We start from the raw sequence: 17,577 nt of genomic DNA, 5'->3' as shown, positions 1-17,577 counted from the left end.
AGTTGTCAGAAGTAACGGCCAGTAAGTTACAATGGAATATCTATATAATGTAACGTAACAAAACTTAACAAAACAAAAGCATATAGGATTAATGTGAGAAGTCTGACTTTCAAAGATAACCTGAGATTCACTAGCAACATTAAGTGATTTTTCTGTATCTTGACTGAAAACGTACAGCAAAATATCCTTAAATGCACAATTTTGATCAGCAGATCAAAGTAAAAATGCCTTTATTATATTAGGGTTTTGATAAACGTTTTATTTAAAAGCCTATTTGATTACCTCTTCTCTTGCAGCATGCCGTTAATTAAAATTAAAATGTCATAGTCGAATAGCTGAACTTGCCCATTTTATCTTAATACTAGTAGCAGATTAAATGCAGTGGCATGCTTACTAGTCAGTGCTTGTCACCATGCACTATTACGCCTGTATTATGGGCCCTGCATTGGTTGCCAGTAGGTTTCCAGGTACAATTCAAGTGCTGGTTTTAATGCTGTCTATGGCCTGATGCCTCAGCATCTGCAAGACCAAGTACTCCAGCCAGAATCAACCTGTCTAATACATTCATCCCTGGGAAAAGTTTGCCAGGCCCTCCTTTCATGCAGTGAGAGGATCTGAGGCCAGGAGACCTCCTTCTGCCTAATGCAGTGTTTCTCAGCTTTAGCCATTTTAAGACGTGTGGCTGGGGAATTCTGGGAGTTGAAGTCCACACATCTTAAAAGGGCTAAGGTTGAGAAACACTGGTCTAATGGCCCAAGTCTCATGGAACAGCTTTCCATAGAAGTTAGACTTGCCCCTCTGTGACAGCATTTCAGAATTTGACAACAGAACTCTTCTGGAGAGTGTTTGGTGGCTAATTACAGTATTATCATTGTGTGCCATTAAGCTGGTGGTGATTAGGTCAATACTATCTGTATTGCTTGATACACATAAATTTTATTTAATGTATTATATAATATGCTTTATATGTTTTAATTATTACTGAGGAATTTTGAAGTTGTGCATTCCTGTTCCATTGTTAGTGATCAGGAATCCTTGTAGATTACAACAATATACAAATTTAATTAATGCATAAATACAACATCATCTGTAAATAAGACAAGGTATCAGCATGCTTGAAGAACCCTGCAAAAAAAATATGTTGGAAAGGGAAGAGGGAGTCCCAAGGACAGCCAGTTAAGAAAATTTGAGGGGAGAACTGAATAGTGTGCCTAGAAAAGAGTGAGGCTGGCTAGATTTCTGAATAGGAGCACTCATTGCAGCATTTTCTTTCAGGATTCACTTTTTCCCTTCAGTCAGTCTGACACTATTGCTGATAGGGATAAGAATTAAGGTGCAATGTCACTGCATATAACAGTGGGCAAAACTGCATTCCCTGGACCACACTTACCTGTGGCCTCCATATTTGCCTCTGAGGACCATTGATAAAAAATTGTTGGTACAATTTCTCACCATTTTGAGGCAAGAAGCATGTAAAAATTAATGCAAATTATACAGGAAGTGTAATAAGCTAAAATTACAATTTGCCCCATACCCCACCAGTCCCCAACTGCTTGCTTTTTCATCACTGCCCCTCCTACTCTGGCCTTCAGGTTCCCAAACAGTGTTAAATGAGGACACCACCCAATAAATGTCTGCTGGCTCCTGCTACAGAGATAAGATTAAACATAGCACTGTAAATACAGCAGGTCCCCAGTTTAAGAACATCCCGGTTTACAGACGACTCCTAGTTAAAAATGGACTTGCCATAAAGACTATTATATAAAAATTTGAGTTAAGTACAATGTTTCGGGTTAAATACACATAATTTGTGTATTGTTATGTTTAAGATGTTTTGGTGTATTTGGAAGTATTTCTTAAGTGTTTTATATACATAGAAGGGTAAAATATATACTAAGACAAACATTTGATTAACTGATATTAAATGTTTCGACTTACATACAAATTCAATATAAGGGCAGACTGAGGAACAGAACTCGTTCTTAAACCAGGGACCTGCTGTAAATAAATGACAGCTAAAGTTAAGCACAAGTTGAGAGTGAAACTTTATTTGAACTTACCCTTCAAAAAGGAAAATGGGTGGCAGAGATCAATGCATGGTTGTCTAATTGCATAATGTCAGTACACTCTATGTATCTCTGAATCTGTGGGATGCACACAACAGCAGCCCCAAGGCAGCCTCTAGATTACAGATCCTAGCTTGCATAGAGTAATGTGGGTACAGTTGGGCTATAACTGACAGGCATTAGCAGAGAAGGCTGATGCCATGGCGACATGTCATGACTACAACTAAGACTGGTAACCATGTATACTCCACCTTACTAAAAAGTGTTATCTGAGAGCTTCAGTTGACCAGAGCCATGGTGAAGGATATCTCTGGGCCAGTCTGGAGATGCCCATGGCACAGGGATGACTCTTGACATGGGGTGCAGGAAGAGTGACTGGTAAACCACACTGACAGGCTCACACAACATGGTTGACCATTAACAAGCAACTGTTTTGGCTGTGTGCAGTGTGTGAATCCAACTTAATAACAAGCAGTCCTAGAAGCTTTCCACGCCATGCACACAACAAAAAAGTAGGTGTTTATATGAAGTATTATGCCCTGTCCACTGTTTGGAAGAACATCATAGGTAGCAAAGAATCCACAAAATAGTTTCCCTGTCAAATTGTGAAGATGTCCATTTCATTCATTCCTGATAACTAAAATCTGAAAGTAATCAGATCTAAGAAAAAGTTCATCTTAATTCCTTCTGACCTTACAGTCATGCTCATGCAGTTTTCTCAGCAACGATAAAACAGTTTGCCATTGCCTGACTGGGTTGTTCTCTCAACTTCCTGTCTAAGGAGTTTCTTTTGCTCTTCCATGCAAATATTAACAAAATCCAAGCATGCTTTGTTTTTGCTTAGATTAGCCAAGATCCGAACCAGACCTACTACTGTACCTGCTCAGATTCCCCAACTAGGGTAGCACGACTAAATCCTGCTTTCCAATAATCCTGTTAAGACCTTTAGCGCTGCCCATAATATCTCAATTTTTTAGGGTCGGGTGTTAAAAAGAGGTCATGCATGTCGGGTCAATTCAGTTTCTGCCACAGCTGTCTTGCAGCTCCCAGGAAATCAACCAGGAATGTGGATTAAGGAGATTGCTCAAAAATTACAATCTGTTACAGTGATGTGGCTTTGCACAACTGACAGCCTCTGCAGTTCACAATAATTTCCAGCCAGGTGTAGAATTTGCACTTCATACATTTCCGCTCTGCAGCCAGATTCACTCGGACCAGCAGAGAAGAAAATGGCTCCCCACTGCAGAATATGGTACCTATTGCCCAAAGCCGGCAAATAATTTTGGACCACAAGGCGGAAACAGCAATAAAACAGATTAAAAAAACATTCATTTACTACTAATAATTACTGATCATTTGCTGACACCCTAGAATTGATACAGCTGCTTTTTTCTACGTAATGTTGGGGACGTCCCGTTTGCTCGACGAATCACGCGAAGGGTCTTAGAAGATGGCTGGAATAACATAACACACTAATCCCCACTTCGTCCAGCATGCTTTGCCCACCTAGCCTACACGCCAGAAATAGCAAAACGGGGACTTCTCCAAACCACGAAAAAGCGTACCACGTGACCACACACGTACCTCCGAGGAAGCAGTTCCTCGCCTGGCCTGAAGAGGGAGGAAAAGCGCAAGGCGACATCTAATCAGAGGGGGCGGGGCTTGTGACAATGGGTGGGGCGGATATCTGCTCTGCGTCCGCAAATGTTGACAGTCTGAAAGACCCGGCTAAAGTAAGGCGCGGGGTGGGTAAGATATCCTTCCCCACTTCAGCTTAAATTCGGGGAGGGAGGGGTGGCTTCGTGATATCAGTTAGCTGAAGGAGTTGACGTTTAACGCCGCTCCCGCTTTTTAAAGCTCTCTCTGCAGCAGGAGGAGGAGGTGGAGATACTATTCAGAGTAGGGAGGACGGGGGGCGCCTTTAGGACGGTCGCCAGCCCCTCCCCATTTTTAAAAACAAGGCTAACATGACCGTAAGACATGAGCCCCGTGAAGACAAATGTAACGGTGGTTGTTCCTTATTCTGTGTTAAGGAGCGAGGGGAGGGGGGGGTCGGTTGACCATGAAAATACAAAAGAGCCTGTGTTTAAGGTCATGTCAACATCAAATGTTCCATGGCTGCTTGATTGCGCTTTTGTTTCTTCAACTCACCACAACAACCTTCAAGTCTTAAAGAATTCTGAATGTGCAGTCTCTTGGCATTGCATGTCTAGGTCAGGCTTGGCAATTCATACGGGATTTTTTTTCCCCTTTTCAGGCTCCTCACTGTTCTGTCTCAGACATATTTGATCCATACATGGGACAAACATAACAAGCTGGGGAAACTATCCCTGGACCCAGTGGATCTGGATGATTTTTGTCCAATCTCCAACCTTCCATTCTTAGGGAAGGTGGTTGAGAAAACAGTTTGCTTACAGTTCCAGAGGGCCCAGGAAGAATTGGATTATCTGGCCCCCTTTTGGTCAGGATTCAGGCCTGGTTATAGTACCAAGACTAATGTAATATGCTCAACATGGGGCTGCACTTCTGTTCTAAGTGATGAAAAGCTCAGTCGAATTCAGAAGTGTCATGGCACTCTCTCTGTCTCATCTGTCTATGCAGTCTGCAGAGTTTGAAGAGCAAATGCAATTCTGAAGTGGATAGCTCTAACCGACAATAGGCCTCTGGCCTGCTGATGTAAAAGAAGTTTTTCAAGATAAGCAATCTCTACCAACCCTAGGAAATCTGAAAGTTATTACAGGGAAGAAAAACAGATGAAAATTAGTTTTCTAGGGCTGTTGAAAGCATTTTCCAATCCATAGTGTCATAGCATGGATGGAAGAAATAGCTTTGAGGAGGGCTTTCTGCTATCTTTTGGTTAAGCACACCTGACTTTAAAATTGCCATAATCCATTCCTTTTTACTCTATTTTTGAAGGGCAATATCCTAGTATCAGTATGGCAGATGACAATGAAGAATTGCCACCAGAGGAAGATCTACCTGTATCTGAGGACAATTTGGAACAGCTGAGCATGGGCAGCCCGCCTGAACGGAGCGGTCATGTGGCTGTTACTGATGGACAGTGCATGTTTGTTTGGGGTGGATATAAGGTGAGGGATAAAAAGAACACTAGCTTTCTTTTGAAATGCAGCATTAGACAAAAATGGAGGTGGAGTCATCGTCATCATGCCCAGGAGGACAGTTTGGTTATGCTTCATTGATGAAAGGTACAAGACATCCTGGGTGGATTTTGGTAATATACAAATTGGTGCACTCCCTATGGTACACTGACATAGAAATACACTTCAAATGTATTTTTTTTCTTAAGATCAATTTAAAATTGCTCCAGTCTTCTAAATAAGAGCTATCCAACCAGTTTCATGTCATTTGATTTGCATCTGATAAGCATTCCCTTCATCACTGAAGTAATAAATGAAAACATTAAAGACTGAATTTTGTGCACCTTACTTGATAACTTTCTCCAGTGGGATGAGGAGCTATTGATAAGGATTCTTTGTGAACAGTTTTCACACTAATAGTGGGTCTACCTTAACTACAGGCCAACTAGCTTACTAACAAGAATATCATGGGGTGCTTTGTGAAATACTCATGACCTCTGTGTTATGGGAATTGGAAAAGCTGGAGCAGAGTTACAGATTTCCAAAATCAAGGCTTTTTAAATGTCCTCATAGTTTCAGAGGGTGCTTTCCCTATGTATGGTTCATGCATTTTTACTCATATATGAAAACAAAGAAAAATGTATTGATTCTTTTGTCAGCACTCATTGCAATCTATAGGGCCTGACCTCTGTGGGGCTAGTGGCAGGGGACTTGCATACTCGCAAAATAGCTCCAGCAGCAGATATAATCTCACAAAATAATATGCCCAAATGTTCCTCTTTTAGCTCCCCAGTTTACCTTTGTCTTTTTACTCGATAAGTAAGTGTACTTCCAAATAAAACCCAGGGCTACAGCCACCTACTTTCTTATTTCTAAGAAAGCTTATGAAGCCCATTTGGAGCATAGAGGAATCTTAAAATGATTCTGGAGTATTTCTTCTAATACTTTCTCTGAAGGCTTTAGGGAGGCCTTGTCCTATGATCTCCTGCCATCAAAGCCATACCCCATTGGGCACGACTGAGCATTCTTAGTTTGTGCCCAGATTCTATTACCTTCCCCAAGAGTTTTGCCTGACACCCCCTCAAATTATCTTTGCTACTGATTGATGATTGATTAGATGCTGGGTTTTATTGCTGCTCTTAATGCCTGTTTTATTTCATTCTGTTGTGTTTAATGGTACATTTTAACTTTAATTTTATTTTTAACCTGCTGTGCACCATTGCTGCGCAGGGCTATGTTTTGGAAACAAAGGCAGCATATCCATGGAATTTTAAAATAAATTAATATTCTGATGAGTGTTTGAAAATAAACTGTTTCCTTGTGCAGGGATTTATATTGATTTTACTACATTAAGTTGACACTTTTTATTTCATTTCACTTTTAATTTTCTTGGCTAAACTGTGATAAGCTACATTTTGATCTGTTGAGATGAAATGCCAGGTATAAATGATTTGAGTGAATAGGGTTGGCATTTCACAAAGAGGCATTGCCACTTTTGCATCCTGAGATGGTATGCTTCTCAAAATATATCTGGGGGTGAGGGATAGTAATCCATGTGCTGTAAGCAGCATAAAAAGTCTGGGATGCTTCTCCATTGCTATATTTTATTAAGGAACAGTGTCTTCTTTGCTTCCTTCCTGATTCAGAATGCTCAAGTGAGGGGCATTTATGACTTCTATCTGCCAAGAGATGAAATCTGGATCTACAACATGGAAACTGAACGATGGTATGATATTTGAATGACTTCCATGCATACCTCTAACCCCAAAGACCACTTTTGTGGGATGATGGAATTGTTCCCAGATATTTGTGTAGACCAGTGTTTTTCAACCTTGGCAACATGTGTAGACTTCAACTTCCAAAATTCCACAGCCATCATGTTGCCATGGTTGAAAAACACTGGTGTAGACTAACTTTTTGTCATGTCTATCTGCATGCAATTACTGATTTTTAGAAGTAGAGAAAAATTTCACAAGACTCAGGACAGTTGCCTTTCTATCCTAGCTGTGGGTAGGGATTAAGTTGCAAAACAGGCATGAGAAAGGATGCAATATCAACAGCAGATACCAGGGAAAAAGAGAAGTTTTGCTGCTGGAAACCTACTTGAAATAACAGAGTAACAGATTTTTAAGAGTTCCATTTCTTTCATTGTTTCAATTCAATTTCATAGATAAAACAAAGTCTTTACTTTAAAAACTACACTCTCTCTTCCCATTGTTTAGTGAGTTTAGTATTTCTTTAAAAAAATCTTGTGAGAGTTTCCTTTCAAATTCCCCAGTAGGGAGAGACCCACAAACACACATACACCCCTGGATGAAACGCAAGAGCTGCACCTGCAGTCAGTCAGCTGCAGCCAAAAGCACTGCTTGAACTGGTTTATAGAATTGCAGCAAGGTGGGAGCTGCTTGTGCTTTGGGTGGAGCGTAGTCCATCGAGTGGGGATCTTACAGAGAAGGGCTGCCCTTCCAGCCACGCTCCACAGACTCAAGAGGGAAGGGATCTTCCACCAGGTCCTTGGTCAATGAACAGACCAGATGGGCTGGTTCAGTTCCCGCGGGGGTATTGCCTGATGGATCCATTTAAGGCCCTTTGTGGCTTCATACCAGGGGACCCAAGGACTGCCTCAGTCTACTATTCTACCCACGTATATGTGCTATGTAAAGTGGTCTCTGGCAGAGAGCATCTTTGTAGTGTCACAGTTGTGGCATTCATTCCCCCGAGAAGTTTGTTAGGAACTTGCTTCCTGTCTTTTAACATTAGAAATACCTTTTTCCCTGAGTGTTTTAATTTTGTTTTAAATCAACCTAATTATATTCTGCTTATGCTGTATTTATACTTACTGTGTTTACTGTAGTTGAATTTTAAAAGATTTTATTTCCGGTCATAAGGCACTCTGAAAAATAACTTTGTCGCTGAGGCACCCATAGCAAAGAGCCTGCATTTTGGGGAAGTGGGGTGCTGCTGGAGGAGACTAGCTTCTAACCATGATATGCTAATTAAGCAGTGTATCAAATTGATTCCCAGTGTTGTGAAGGACAGCTAAGCGATGAAGGTGCCAGGTTCCTTGTCTGATACAAGCTCTCTTTTTGCCCCTCCTTCTTAGGACAAAACACAGAACCATGGGAGATGTGCCTCCATCCATGTCCGGAAGCTGTGCTGTCTGCATGGACAGGGTTTTATATCTGTTTGGAGGGCACCATGATTGTGGCAACACGAATAAGGTCAGTGACTAGGAGCGTCACAAACTGTGATCCATCTGGGAATTTGCAATTTTCTATTTTCCTTCCAGAATTCCAGAAAAGAGCCCTGCAATTTTGCACCCAAATATCAGTCTCTTATTGAGGGTATTTAGAATGGTACATCATGCGTTAAACATCCATATGGAAACTGAAAGAGATTTCAGTTCAGCAGAGAAGGAGAGTGAATGGTTTTGTCTAAACTAGGTTTAGCTATATTTTCTTCTTTCATGCCTTTTATTCTTGCTATTTCTTACTTCCTTTCTGTGGTTTGCATAACGTTACTTGACTCTGAAAGGGAATAACATGATTGGTATATTAGACGTCTACATACATATATGTCCAGAAAGAGATATGATCAAATGGGCTTTTCAGTTCTCTAGAGGAAGCTGTGTTCTGCAGTTACCTTACTTCAGGTTAAGTTAATTGTTAAACGCTTTGCATTCTGCTCTGCCAGATGCAATTCAAACAATGTCCTAGCCAAATGAAATCAAGGTTATCTTCATAAAAAGATTACCTTCGACATACTTTGAGCAATAAACATAAACATTGGTAACTTCCACATTTCTCAGTGGCAGTAAATGCATGTTCCACAAACAAGTTCCATAATATTAAAATCTATTCTAGTGGTAGTAGTAGTAAAAGTTTTTTTTGTTCAGGTGTTATTACATAGTTTTGGGGATGGACTGCCTATCTCTGACATTTCAGCTGCCTGTCATCTTCTCTTCCCTGTCTCCCCAAAATAAATTCCCCAAAACCTAAGTGGGGATTTTCCCATTTTTTGCAAATCTCTTCCTGTCCTTGCTGTCCAGCACCCTTGCTTTCATCAGGGGAAATTTTCCTCTTCACATCTGGTTTCTTGTAAACATACCCTTTGTCCAGATTTGGGAAATTGATTCACAAACTCCTGCTCCTTGTTCCAACTTGATTGGTTTGGGGGAAGAAAGGTTATTCTTGTTTGATGGGGAGGTCAACAACCTCAGTAGAACGATGAATATAAACCTCCTTAGTGACCCAGAGAAAACCCTGGAGTTGTTCCCTCGCCCCCTGAAAAAAAAAAGCAGCTTTTGCACAGTTTGCACAGAAATGAAGTTTACTGCTCCAAATTAAGTAGTAGATTCATCATGAAATGCCTGTTGAGTTCAGAGGCTTTGAGATTTAAGGGCTCTAAGTTGATGTGACATAATCCGAGAGAGAGCAGGCTTCATTTGCACCATGGAATTGCAAGTCCAAGATCTGTCTCTTTATTTCTTTGCAGTTCTACATGCTAAATTCCAGATCAAATGATGGAGTGTTGCAGTGGGTCAAAGTGGATTGCCAGGGTATTCCTCCCTCATCAAAAGACAAGCTTGGAGTATGGGTTTATAGAAATAAGTAAGCAAGCATAAACTAAAGTTTAGCTATTCTGGACATCCCTTATTTTTCTTGGAAACAATTGTGTGATATAATCTGCCACTTAAATGCTAAAAAAATCATAAAAATGAATTTCATGTCTATATTATAGTGCTGCAGTTGCTTTGCTTCATTTTTTCCTTGTTAATTCTTGTAATTGGATCATTTTATGTATAACAATTTCTAAGTGGTGCCTTCAGGCATGGATTCTAATGCAAACATAAAACTAAAAACCAAGACAGCTTAGCAACATTTGAGAATAATTTAAAATGTGGGAGTTAGTAAGAAGAAACAGTCATCCAATACATTAATTGAAAATGTCAGCACAAATCAAAACCACCTGATGTTGCACCAGGGTTGTTTCACTTGGAGGATTAATATAAACTGCTTAGAATTTTTGATATTCAAATAGGCAGCATTTAATTTTGTCCTGCCCCATCTCCCTGTTAGAAGCAGCTAATGAAAATTAAAAAGACTATTGCAATCCTGAACATCTTTTTTAAAATACATAAAAAATCTGAAGAACTGCATTTGAAATAACCTCCCCCAGCTTTCTAGATGTGTTGTACTTGTAACTTCCATAAACCCCAGTAGTCATACTCACTAAGAATCATATACAGTAACTTGTCAAACACATCTGGAGAAGATAAAATAATCTAATCTTATCTCATGGATACTCATCTGGCTGCCCTGCCCTACTCCCTTTGCTTATTCACAAAATGTTGTGCAAGCCCTGTGCACCAAAAGGTGGTTCCTCTACCTGATTTAAATGCAAAATCTCTGCTGAATATAAAGGATTGTAATTGCAGGCATCTGTGGTGATAGTTCACTGTTGTTGATGTTTTTCTGTGCATCCTTTTGAACAGGCTTATATTCTTTGGTGGCTATGGCTATTACCCTGACATGGAGCAGATTGGAACCTTTGAGTTTGATGAAACCTCTTTTTGGGTAACTCATTTTGCTGTTCCTGAGCTGGAATTTCTCATGTTTAGCCCTGCTTTTTTAAGGAGAGTTGGAACTTGACTATGGCCTGGCCCAGATGTGTTTCTTCTTACCACCTTTGCATTCATGAAGCTGTTTTGGAAAGAGTTATATCTCAATAGTAAATGCAGGATTTTTTTTTTTAAGTCAGCATGCTGTCTACATTTTGGAAAAAGGGGATTCCCTTTGAAAGGGGCCTATATGCTTCCTTTCAAAAGTATAATTGTAAACCACCCAGAGTCCCTCTTTTGGGGGAGATGGGCGGTAATTAAATTTGAATAATCAATCAATCAATCAATCAATTAAAAAAACTTGTTGGATATTACTAATACTAACAGGAAGGCCAACATTATCCCGAAAGGATTTTGCATAGGAACTGTTCAGAATTTAATCTCAGGCACTTCATGCTGAAATGCAGGACTCAAAAGACTTTGGTATTAATTTACTAACATCTGAGAATAAGAAAAACTTGTTATCTAAAACAGTATAGTTACTCAAGAAAACAGTTCAATTTTGCTTCATTTGGAGGATTATCATAACCTGCCTAGACTTGTTGATATGCAGAGAGGGGGCATCTACTTATGTCCTGCCCAACTTGCCTGCTAGATGCAGCTGATGATGATTAAAAAGGCTGATGATTTTGAAAACCAGTTGCTACCATACTAGGCCAGGCACTAATTGGAGAAATCAACTTCTGATAAAAATGTCAGAACAGTCTCCCAGGTTCAGTCTAGAAACCCATCTGTGCCAGCATGTTCTTTTGTTTTTTTTTTTCCATTTGTCTCATGGTGGCGCTGGAGGGGGGATGTTCAAGAATCCTTGGGGAATTGATTTTCCATTTTTTCCCCCAGTCTCCTTGAATCTCCCATCATTTAGGTTAATTTTATGACTTTTATTTCCAGTATTACAAGAGAACGTCCTCCACATCATGCAGTTTTACACACACTGATGTGTCCTTTCTCAATCACCCTTTTTCTCAGTTAAAAACCCCACAAAATCGCAAAAAGACCCAAATGTACCCTTATTCAGCACTTTTCATTCAGCCTGACCTCCTTTCTGCCTGGCTTGAAAGTCTGGTAGGCAGCTCACAAGTCAAGAAAAAGAAATGATAAAAAAAATTATTCTAGACATGCTGTTTTAGTTAGAAATGTTGAAATGTTTGGCTGTAGAAAAGGTGATTATTTTGTGTGTTTTTGGCTGTAGAATTCAGGTCTTCCTAGAGGGTGGAATAATCATGTACATGTCCTAGACACGGAGACATTTACCTGGAGCCAGCCTGTGACCACGGTAACCCTCAAATGAATTTCTCTTTGGCAGCTTTAATTTCCAGGATTTCCAGGATTCTGTCATTCTTCCAACACGGATAGCCTGGGCTACAATCTTTCTATTGGTGCAGATTTTAAGTGCTACCATAGTGTGGTAGTTAACAATCACAACCCAAGCTCAACTCTTACCGTTGCCTCAAATTCTGTAGGTAGCTTTATATCAGCAATGCTTTCTCAATCTTAGCCCCCCAGTTATTGTGTTGTTGTTAATTACAAAAATGGTACAATGCAGCTGGCTTATCTCTCTGGGCTAGTGCAGGGATAAGACTATAGCATACGTGGAAAAGAGATTTTTCTATCTAGTGGGCTAGGAAATGGGGGGAAGACAAGACACAATTTTGTACCAGGAAACAGTACACTTCTACACAGCTTCCCTTACCTAGCACCCTCCAGTTGTGTTGAACTAAAATATCATTGGCCATTTTGGGTTTGGATGGTGGAAGTTTTAGTTCCACATATGTGTAGAGCATCAGATTGGAGAAAACTGAATTAGCTGAATTAGAGAGAGAACATTTGAGACAGTGTTATGCTTGACCTATTTTGTGTGGGTATACACGCACAGACATGCCCTCTTATCCCTATCCCTATCCCAATCCACATCCACTCATTAGATCCACCTTCTCCATTTCCTTCAGAATAATATTTTCTGGAATTCTCCTCCCAGGGTAAATCACCATCACCCCGAGCAGCCCATGCTTGTGCCACAGTTGGCAACAGAGGATACGTCTTTGGAGGCAGATATCGAGTGAGTAGGAACACAGAATGGAGGTATAGTTGCCCCTTGAAGTACCAACTGCACCGAACTTACGCCTCTCTCTCTCTCCTCAGGAATCTAGAATGAATGACCTTTATTTTCTTAATCTGGAAACATGGGAGTGGCAGGAGATGTAAGTAGGCCTTTCCCTCCCCTTATACTTGTGCTTCTACCCAACATGGAATGTTTAGTTTTACAACATTTATATCCTGCCCTTCTAGGTAATTTCTCATGTTTTTGCCATTCCTCACATTAGACCCTGGGGGATGAAACCTATGACTTTTCCAAGGAAGTATTTCCTGCACCTTTTCTTGAAAATGGTTCTAGGGTTCCACTTGCAGCATTATACATATTTAGTATTAGATCATCTCCTTTCCCCATGGTGCCAGGAAAATTTAATACAAGTTGCTAGAGGTAATTTTTTGTGTGTGAATCACAGCATGTGGAATCTTCTTCAAAAACCAAACTACATAATTCACCAGAACACTCTTTGGGTCCCAAGAGTTTCCACAGTGTGGATGCTCCTCACCTTTATCTTGACAATAACTTGATCTACTGTTTATAAACACTTTACATTATTACACATTTCTGCCCATGTCAGCCTTGGTTTTCTTAGTTGGTGTGTTCTTCCCCCCACATAGAGTTATGCAGGGCATTTGCCCTGTTGGACGATCTTGGCACTCCTTAACTACCGTTTCCTCAGATCATCTCTTCCTCTTTGGTGGCTTCACAACTGACAAGCAGCCACTCAGTAAGTAAATTTTAGAAATGTAGATACAATCTTCAATTTCTAGGTAACTGTTACTGTGGAAAAATCCTTAATCCTCTGCCTTTGATTTACTTTTGCTTCCGTCTGAAGATTTCACAAGCCCCTTTCAAGTATTGATAGTACAGGCCAATAAATGTACAGAATGTTTGTTCACCACCATTGTCCCACTTTACAGAGTTAGTTTTGCTTATATTTAACATTGCTAAGAAGGGCACATGATCTAGTTGTCTTAAATGTAATAGACATTTGGTATGAGTTTTGGCATCCTGAGAATGTTAAGTATCATTTTACTTTTCTCTAATTACAGTGATTGTATTTATGAAACAGGACTTGGAAATAGCTGTACCATTTCATGGTAATTCCTTTGCTAGAAGAGGAGGATTCCAAATTATTTAAGAAATAGAATTAACGAGGGGACCACTTTTTTGAATTGTACCATAATGAATATAGTGATGTGGGACATCTTGTAGCTTGGCCTTCAGATATATAGCCCTTGAGCCCTGTGCTAGCACTAGTAGGCCTTCCCATGAGAGCCCAGAGCCTCAGGTGATGTCTCTAAATCTGAACCTTGGATCATGTTGTGACCAACATAGATGCTTTAGGAAGCACTGAAAACATACCTTCTCGGTTAAAGTCTCTTCTTTGCATTGCAGGTGATGCCTGGATCTATTGCATCAGTAAAAATGAATGGATACAGTTTGAACACAACTATTTAGAGAAACCCCGGTAAGACAGTAGCACGGTGTTTCTCAACCTTGGCAACTTTAAGATGTGTGGACTTCAATTCCCAGAATTCCCCAGCCAGCCATGCTGGCTGGGGAATTCTGGGAATTGAAGTCCACACATCTTAAAGTTACCAAGGTTGAGAAACACTGCAATAACACAAGAACTGTACTGCATTTCTACATCCCAGATTCACTCTATAGCAGCCTTCCCCAGCTTCATGTGTCCAACTGCCATGCGTCTTGTCTTCAGTCAACATGGATTTGGTGCAACAGAGCAGTGTTTTTCAAACTTAAGATGTGTGGACTAGGGATTCTGGGAGTTGAAGCCCACAGATCTTAATGTTGCCAAGTTTGAAAAACACTGCAATAGATTAACCATCAGGAAAAGGTTTTGTTTATCTGTGTTTTATTTTTGCCACCCGGAGCAGTATCTTTTGCAGGAAGACTGGGGAGAGAATGGTTGAGAACATTAGCTTTTTTCCCATTTCCATGCTTTCAAAGTCCTCAGAGCAAAAACTGTCAAAAGCAAGAACAAGTAAAAAGAAAATGGAGTACTGTGAAGCAGTTATGGCATGCCGCTGTAAGAATGTTGAATTGTATGCTTTGTTTTTTTTTCACGTTATATATTACTTGTGAATTGGAATTGTACATTGATGTACCCCCCATCCAAGAATTACAGCTCATAGTTTGCAACTGGAGCTGCAGTTACTGCTGTGATTTGTGGATTTTCTCACACACTCCTGTCCCTGTGACTCTTTTGTGTGTTTGTCCTGTTGTGTTCTCAATGCTGCAAATGTTCTGTTTACAGACTCTGGCACACCGCCTGTGCAAGTGATGAGGGAGAAGTGATCGTCTTTGGGGGTTGTGCCAGCAATTTACTTGCCCATCACAAAGCAGTAAGTTCTCTTTTCAGGTCTAGGTCTTCTTCAGTTCATTGGCTTTGAGTGTAGAGAGCAGAACAGCTGGTAGGAAAAGCAGCACAGTGCCTCACAGGTGGAACTCCCTGGCTCCTGCTACCAGACCTCTGACTTTGTGATTCCACTGACCTGTTGCAGAGCACTGAGGCCTGGGCTCAGGGCAGCCTACTTGTGTTCTTTCCATTTAGCAGTGGAATTGTAAGAGCAGCAAAAGGCAGTGCTTTCATAACCCCAAAATGATGGATGAGTTTCAGCCATGGTAAATGTTGTCTTTGACCTGTTAACAGAGGGAATCAGGTTCAAGTCTGATGACTTCCTGAAGGTACTTAACTGACAGTCTCTTTTATTAGTAAATTCTGCTTGATACAGAGCTGTACTTGCATGGTTGTTTCCTCTGTGGATGTCCTTTCATACAAATCAACGACTTCTGTCCCGGGGCCTCTCGCTGATACAGTATTTGTGTTTCATGAATCGCAGAGGATGTACCACCCAAGAGGATGAATGTTGCTTGTTAGCTGTATAAATCATGGAAATAAATCTTTGTATACACACAGACAGATGTGGGAGGACTGACAGATGGTGGCCACCATGGCAATCTGAGTGGAAGGAGACAACTTCAGACTATGGAAATTTTTGAGCTCCAAAGACTATAAGCATTGCTAATTAGCATATTTCATTTACTGAGTCATACTGATTTACAATAAATAACCTAATTCTAAATTGACTTACTCCTTTTATTCTGCTCTTTGTGCAGGAAGTCAGAGCAACATAGTTAATTGTTCTTATGCACCGTGTGAGAGAGATTAGTTTGAGAAGTTATCTGAAGGCTAAACAAGGATTTAAATTCGTATCTCCGATCCAAGTCCAGCGTTCTTTTCTCTTCATTGTGGACTATAGAATTGATCTTCTCAGTCATGAAATTTCAGTTCTAATTGCTTTTTTTTTTTTTTCAGGCACATAGTAATGAGATACTTGTGTTTTCTCTTCAACCCAAATCCCTTGCAAGGTATTTTTAATGCACTTTAAACTGAACGTTCCTTTGATAAATATGCAAGATGAGAAATTGAGGATATAAATCTGGCATGATGAGAACAATAAATGCTGTAATTGTTCTGGTAGGAAGCTGACAGATCTCTCCAGGATGTTTCTTGTGTAGGGCCAGTTTCCCAAAAAGTGTGTCTTCTAAAAGCCCATGAAGCAAGTAGATTGAGTAGGTGTTGTTTTCTATTCAGAATAAGGATAGCTGCATCTGTTGTCTAAGAAACCATTAGTGCGTAGACATTCAACAAATGCAACAAAATTCAATAGAAATGTGTCTGTCCATCAATTTCTTATCACAGCTGGCCCTGTATCTGTATGCCATTAAGTAGGAACAGGAAAAAAAGGGTGGCCTGAAATTTCAAAATCAAGGTTATGAATAGGAATGGAGTGGGGGCTTAAAACACACGACCCCCTCACAGCCCTACATAAAAACAGTGATTCCCAAGAGATCAACTGAAACTTATCAATAGGCCATGGGAGGGATTAGGGGATGGGCTAAGGAAAACACCTGGAAGGAACATTGGTCTTGATCTCAAAGGCTACAGGAATTGACTGTTCATGTTCTATATTATATTATCCCCTTATTTAATCCTGAGCAGATGATTTTCTATAGTGTCTTTTCTATAGGGTAGTTTAGATCAATGCCGTCTTATGTTTCTTTCTTTTCGTTTGCACCCCTCCAGATTGTGCCTAGAGGCTGTTATGTGCTTCAAAGAGATCCTGGCCAGCTCCTGGCACTGCCTTCCCAAGCACTTGCTCCACAGACTCAACCAACGCTTTGGTAGTAACAACACATCTGGATCATAGGGAGAATCTTCACTGGTCATGCTGTGTATAGATGGCCCTTCTATAAAGAGATGTAATAATTTCACCATCCCTGAATGACAAACTGAAATTTGTATAGATTAAATGTTCTTGTGTTGTAATTAGTGGCTACTTTGCTTTGATGTCTTTTGGTTGCATGTGAATAGCTTAGAAAGAGAACCTATTTTTGTGTAAAATTTGGTTGCAATAAATGTATTATTTAATGCAGTTGTGGAGAGACTCACAATTTCACCTACTCTGCTGCTGGACCAGAAGTCTTGTGTAAGACCACAGGTTACATTCCATTCCATATAGCACAACCCCATATTTATTAAATCTAGGACAGCACTCCCTCACACTCAAAATTATTAGGAGTTTGCCCCACAGTTAATTGTTTCTACTACTACTGCTTTCTGAGAAAGGGCAAAGAGATTGCTTTGGCATCCAGTGCCTTCAGGACTAAGAGGCA

At 40.3% G+C, this 17,577-nt stretch overlaps 2 protein-coding genes across 2 annotated transcripts in view; one reads left to right on the top strand and one right to left on the bottom strand.

Annotated features, from left to right (window-relative positions):
• The window catches only part of NEMF (nuclear export mediator factor), a 165,844-nt gene that overhangs the window by 107,155 nt on the left and 41,112 nt on the right, over nucleotides 1-17,577 (bottom strand). The gene's annotated exons all lie outside the window — the stretch shown is intronic.
• KLHDC2 (kelch domain containing 2) lies at nucleotides 3,726-17,336 on the top strand. The gene is made up of 14 exons (XM_063290586.1): nucleotides 3,726-3,799; nucleotides 4,983-5,155; nucleotides 6,811-6,890; nucleotides 8,268-8,385; nucleotides 9,659-9,774; nucleotides 10,659-10,740; nucleotides 11,977-12,060; nucleotides 12,763-12,843; nucleotides 12,927-12,985; nucleotides 13,494-13,603; nucleotides 14,275-14,347; nucleotides 15,155-15,242; nucleotides 16,217-16,269; nucleotides 16,988-17,336. Exons 2-14 carry the CDS (start codon nucleotides 5,003-5,005, stop codon nucleotides 17,109-17,111), a joined length of 1,221 nt encoding a protein of 406 aa, XP_063146656.1. The 5' UTR covers nucleotides 3,726-3,799; nucleotides 4,983-5,002; the 3' UTR covers nucleotides 17,112-17,336.

This window comes from Candoia aspera, chromosome 1, assembly GCF_035149785.1.
Source record: "Candoia aspera isolate rCanAsp1 chromosome 1, rCanAsp1.hap2, whole genome shotgun sequence".
Taxonomy (NCBI): Eukaryota; Metazoa; Chordata; class Lepidosauria; order Squamata; family Boidae; genus Candoia; species Candoia aspera.
This window is presented reverse-complemented; position numbering and strand designations above follow the sequence as displayed.